Below are 4779 nucleotides of genomic sequence, written 5' to 3'. Positions count from 1 at the left end.
TAAAATAAGATATAATTATTATAACAATATAAATTTATCTATAAACAGAGTTACAGAGTTGTTAAAATAATATAACACGTTATTTTGATTTTTTAAATATTTTAATTATTTTAAATTTATTATATAATAAATAACTGAATTATTAAAAAGATAAAAAAAAAATTATATCATGGTCGCATTTCCATTATGCAACCTCGTAAGTTTAAATAAAATATTTCTTCACCAAGTCGCCGGCCCCAAGCAACGACTTCTTGAAATGTAAAAAACATATGAGAATTTGATATTTTATTTTCAATGTAGGACAAATTAGTATAAAAATTTGAAAAGTAAGATATTAATATAAAAAATTCAAATAAAGATGATGTTCTTTAATTTTTATTTGGAATTTTTAAATAAGTTGTGTGATTAATTTCTTTTACTCAGTACGTGGTATCATTTATTTTTAATTTTAATACTATCAAGTCAAAATTATTTTGATTCCCTCCAGAAATGATGCTTTGGACTTGTTAGCCAATACAAGCACACCGTTACACTAAGTTTTTATAGAAAAAGGAGTTTCTTTACTTAATTTTATGCTATAAAAACTTTCTCTTATTCCACATTAATTAAAGATACTAACACTGAATAATATTGTTATTACATTTAACTAATTATTTATCAAAATACTAGTACGATATACATGTAAAACTACCATCGAGAATCAATATCACAATAAATTGGAATATAAACTGAAACATATATTACTAAATGTTGGGCGTTGAATGCATCACGAAATTAGATACCATCTCATTAATCAATTGATATTGTTTCCTTATAAGATTCATTAAATTAAAATTTTACGTCTTATTAACAAAAATAAAAATATACCTCTTGGCCTATAATGCTGGTCACGTTCATATTCATACAATTACTAAATCAAAAAATAATCTCCAATTTTGGGTTATTGTTTTACACAATCTCCATTTTTAATAACACCAATTTAACATTGAAAATCAAAATAAAATAACCTGTTTCCAAATATACCTTTTAATTCCCTAAAAAACATAATATTTGTTCTAAAATCGCTCCTTTTAAAAATACCAAATTTGTGGTTCACTCTTGCAAATTTACTACTTACTTCTTCTTTACTTTCTCTCTCTAGAATTTTAGAGAGAGAGAGAGTAGCAAGATAGGAAATTATACTAGGTTAGAATAGAAAAAAATGGGTCGGAAGAGGTTTGGTGTGTTGATGTGTGCAGAAGATTCAGAACATGTGATAAAGATATACGGAGGGTATTTTAGGGTATTCATGAAAATGTTGGAGGAGGAAAATGAGACTTGGGACATGTACAAGGTTTCATGTGGAGAGTTTCCTAAAGATGATGATTTGTGTCTCTATGATGGCTTTGTGATTTCAGGTAGTTGTAGTGATGCTTATGGAAATGACAAATGGATTTGTGACCTTGTTACCTTGATTAAGAAATTGGACTCCATGCATACAAAAATTCTAGGCATTTGTTTTGGCCACCAGGTAATTAATTTTATATTTATTGGTAAAATTAGTATGTTTTAATCCTGTAGTGTTATTTGAGTTTGAATTTTGTTTGGAGCCATTTTTATTTTCCTGTCACACTTCAAATTATCTAACTATTTTTCTTGAAAACTAAAGAGCAAGGGTTAATACCTTATCACACAAAAGAAAACTATAGATTTGATGTTATGTCATGTGTTAGTTAAATAAGTAATATATGCAAATAGTAGTAAATACAATTTTAACTATGTTATCTTTTGATAATTTGGTTGTGTATGTGGTCTAATTAGCTAATGATAGACAAATCACAAATGGTTCGTGACTTGAGTATTTTGTTTGAAAATAATATTTTTTTTTAAAATAAAATAAAATAATCACTATACTTCATTTAGAAAATTAAATATCAAACTATTCTATTTATAAAGTCATTTGCAAATTCAATCTTATATGATAAATTGCCATTTGAAATCATGAGCTTATGTTACTTTAAAAATGTTTTTCTATATTTTTTTTTTAATTATTTTGGAAGGTTGCCATTTGTGATTGTATAATATCTTCAATTTTTTAAGTTTAAAATAAGAAATTAAAATTAAAAGAAAATAATGATTAAATAATAATATTATTCATTAAAATTGATTAAAAAACCTACAAAAATATTATAAAAATATTAGACGATTTCAATATTCAGACAATATTTTGCTAAAATTACAATTTAGTTAATTTATATAAACTATTTGACATACTAAACTGCTGCCTACAAGGGAATTCCATTAAAAGTGTGGGCATAGTTTCATGTCTTGTTGTGGGCATTTAATTTACTGACTTGTCAAAATATATGTGGACAAAAAAGTTACTAAAGATTGACAAACTTTTTTGTAAAACGTTCAATTTGCGTTGACCAAAACAAGAAGAAATTAGACAACAATGATAAAGTTTTCCTATACTTGTCGTCATTTGTATTATTTTCCTTTTGAAGAATGTTTTTAGTTTTAGTTTTTACTAGCTTTGCAGCATTACAATTTCTGGAAAAAAATTGTCTAACTTAGCTTTGTTGTGAACTTCACGTGCATTACACTTAGGTTATAACCGCTTTATATGGATATGGGCTTGTAACCTATATATGGGATAAGGTTTTGACTACTTGGCTAATGCGAGGATTTAGGTGTGGGGATGTATAGTATAATTCTTGTAAAATTAATATTCTTGGAGTATTTTTTTTTGTACCAATGTTTCCAAAAGTTTTTAAAATATATTTTTAGATTAGTCAATTGATATGTTTTTTTGTTCAAAATATTTTTTTACTATTATTTTTTAATTAGTAACATGTTATGATACAATGATGGACTTTTGAGTCTTCTAATCATTTAGTCGAGATTTGATATTTGACATTACTTTTTGAATAGTATATATCAACTCTAAATTAGTTCAATAATAAAATTAGATAAAATATCTTATATTGTTTCTTAATTTAATTTCTGATAATAATTTATTCTTTTATATTTTTAATGACTATACATATAAATTAAATACTTGTGTTGTTTCGTTATAATAATTTCTCCTTGTCAAAACATTATAAAGAAAATACTAAATAGTTAAGGATGGTGTTTGATAAGGTACTTGGTCGTGCATTGGGAGGTAAGGTGGCTCCCTCTCCTTCTGGTTGGGACATTGGTGTGAGAAGCATAACATTGTCATCACATGTTTCCTTCCCTTCTCTCAACCTTCCAACAAAGCTTTCCATTATCGAATGCCACAGGGATGAGGTGTGTATACATACATCTAAAAGGTTGCTCTCAATTTCTTTTACATCTTAACACTTCAACCGCAATAAAATGTAAATAAAAATAGTAATCACAAAATTAATAAATATAATTATAAATTTGATTCATATACATTAACTTATCGATTATCATTTATATTTATATTTTGTTTTAAAGATATATAATAGTAGTAATCAATTGTTTTTTTACAAGAATAATAGTAATTATTGATAATTTACTTATATGATATTTTAATCAAATTAGATACAAGAATTGCCTAAAAAGGCAGAAGTGATTGCTTGGTCGGATAAAACTGGAATTGAGATGTTTAAGTATGGACATCATATTATGGGAATTCAAGGTCATCCTGAATATTCTAGAGATATTCTTTTGAATCTTATTGATCGTCTAATCCAGAGAAATTTCATCATGGTATGTTCATTTTCTTGCCTTAACGAGGATGTCTATTTTCTATATTAGTTTGACACAGATTAAAAATGGTCCTATGGATGAAAATAATTCTTATATAGGTTTATGAATTAATTTTCTTTTAAGTCATTTTGACCCCTGAATGTGTGTGACGCTATCACTTAAGTCTTTTAATGTAGTGAAATTCTAAATACATTCCTAAGCAACACTTTTGTTAATGGTTTAATTGCACTTGTAGTCCATTTATTTTTACCAATTAACGAAATTGATTTTTCTATTTTTAAATCTCACAGTTTTGGTCCCTTGTTCTTATTTTTTTAATTAAAAAATGACGATGTGGTTTGTTTTAAATAACATAGCATATAATAGTGATTAACACTCATTAAATTGCAATAAAACCTTCTAATTATTGTTGAAATATGAATAATTATTGCATCTACCTGGTTATATATCATGTAATCATGTGTCATATCATTTAAAATATTTCAAATTGTAATTTTTTAGTTAAAAAATCATTATGAGGGACACAAATTACCGACTTTTAAAATATATGACCAATTATGTGAATTGGTGAAAATAGAAGGACAAAAAATACAATTAAACATTTATTAATAATTTTATAAACTAAATTGATTAATAAAAAAACACATTTTATAACTAAATTAACTAACTAAAAACAAATTTGAGAATCAAAATGATTATGAAAATACTTATTTAGATATGTATTTATAATTTGTATCCATTCAAATGTAAAATTATTTCAATTATTTGTTGAATTGATTTTATTAGAGTGATGAATGTTTTGAATATATATCAGGAAGCTTTTGCTATAGGAGCAAGGGAGAAGGCCGTTGTGTTACAGCCAGATACAAATGTCTGGAAAAGACTCTGCATCAACTTTCTCAAGAATGGATTTTGAATGGAATAGATTGAAGAGTGGAAATTCATCTAAGTGATCATCTAAAAAAGTTTAAATGAAAGTTAGTAGGACGATATAAGTGTTTGCACTGAGATTGATGTAGCTTAGAATTAAAAGTAGGGATGAGTATAGGTTAGACGGTTCGTGAGAGGCCTATATTA

At 25.9% G+C, this 4779-nt stretch overlaps 1 protein-coding gene across 1 annotated transcript; it reads left to right on the top strand.

Annotated features, from left to right (window-relative positions):
- The first annotated feature begins 1145 nt into the window (after positions 1 to 1145).
- On the top strand, positions 1146 to 4779 carry LOC101509568 (gamma-glutamyl peptidase 5-like). The gene is made up of 4 exons (XM_004490952.3): positions 1146 to 1510; positions 3124 to 3273; positions 3535 to 3702; positions 4517 to 4779. The coding sequence occupies exons 1-4, from the start codon at positions 1202 to 1204 to the stop codon at positions 4616 to 4618; spliced, it is 729 nt and encodes a 242-aa protein (XP_004491009.1). The 5' UTR covers positions 1146 to 1201; the 3' UTR covers positions 4619 to 4779.

The sequence above is a fragment of the Cicer arietinum genome, chromosome 2, assembly GCF_000331145.2.
Source record: "Cicer arietinum cultivar CDC Frontier isolate Library 1 chromosome 2, Cicar.CDCFrontier_v2.0, whole genome shotgun sequence".
NCBI lineage: Eukaryota > Viridiplantae > Streptophyta > Magnoliopsida > Fabales > Fabaceae > Cicer > Cicer arietinum.
Note: the sequence above shows the minus strand (reverse complement) of the source record. Positions and strands in the feature narration are given on the sequence as shown.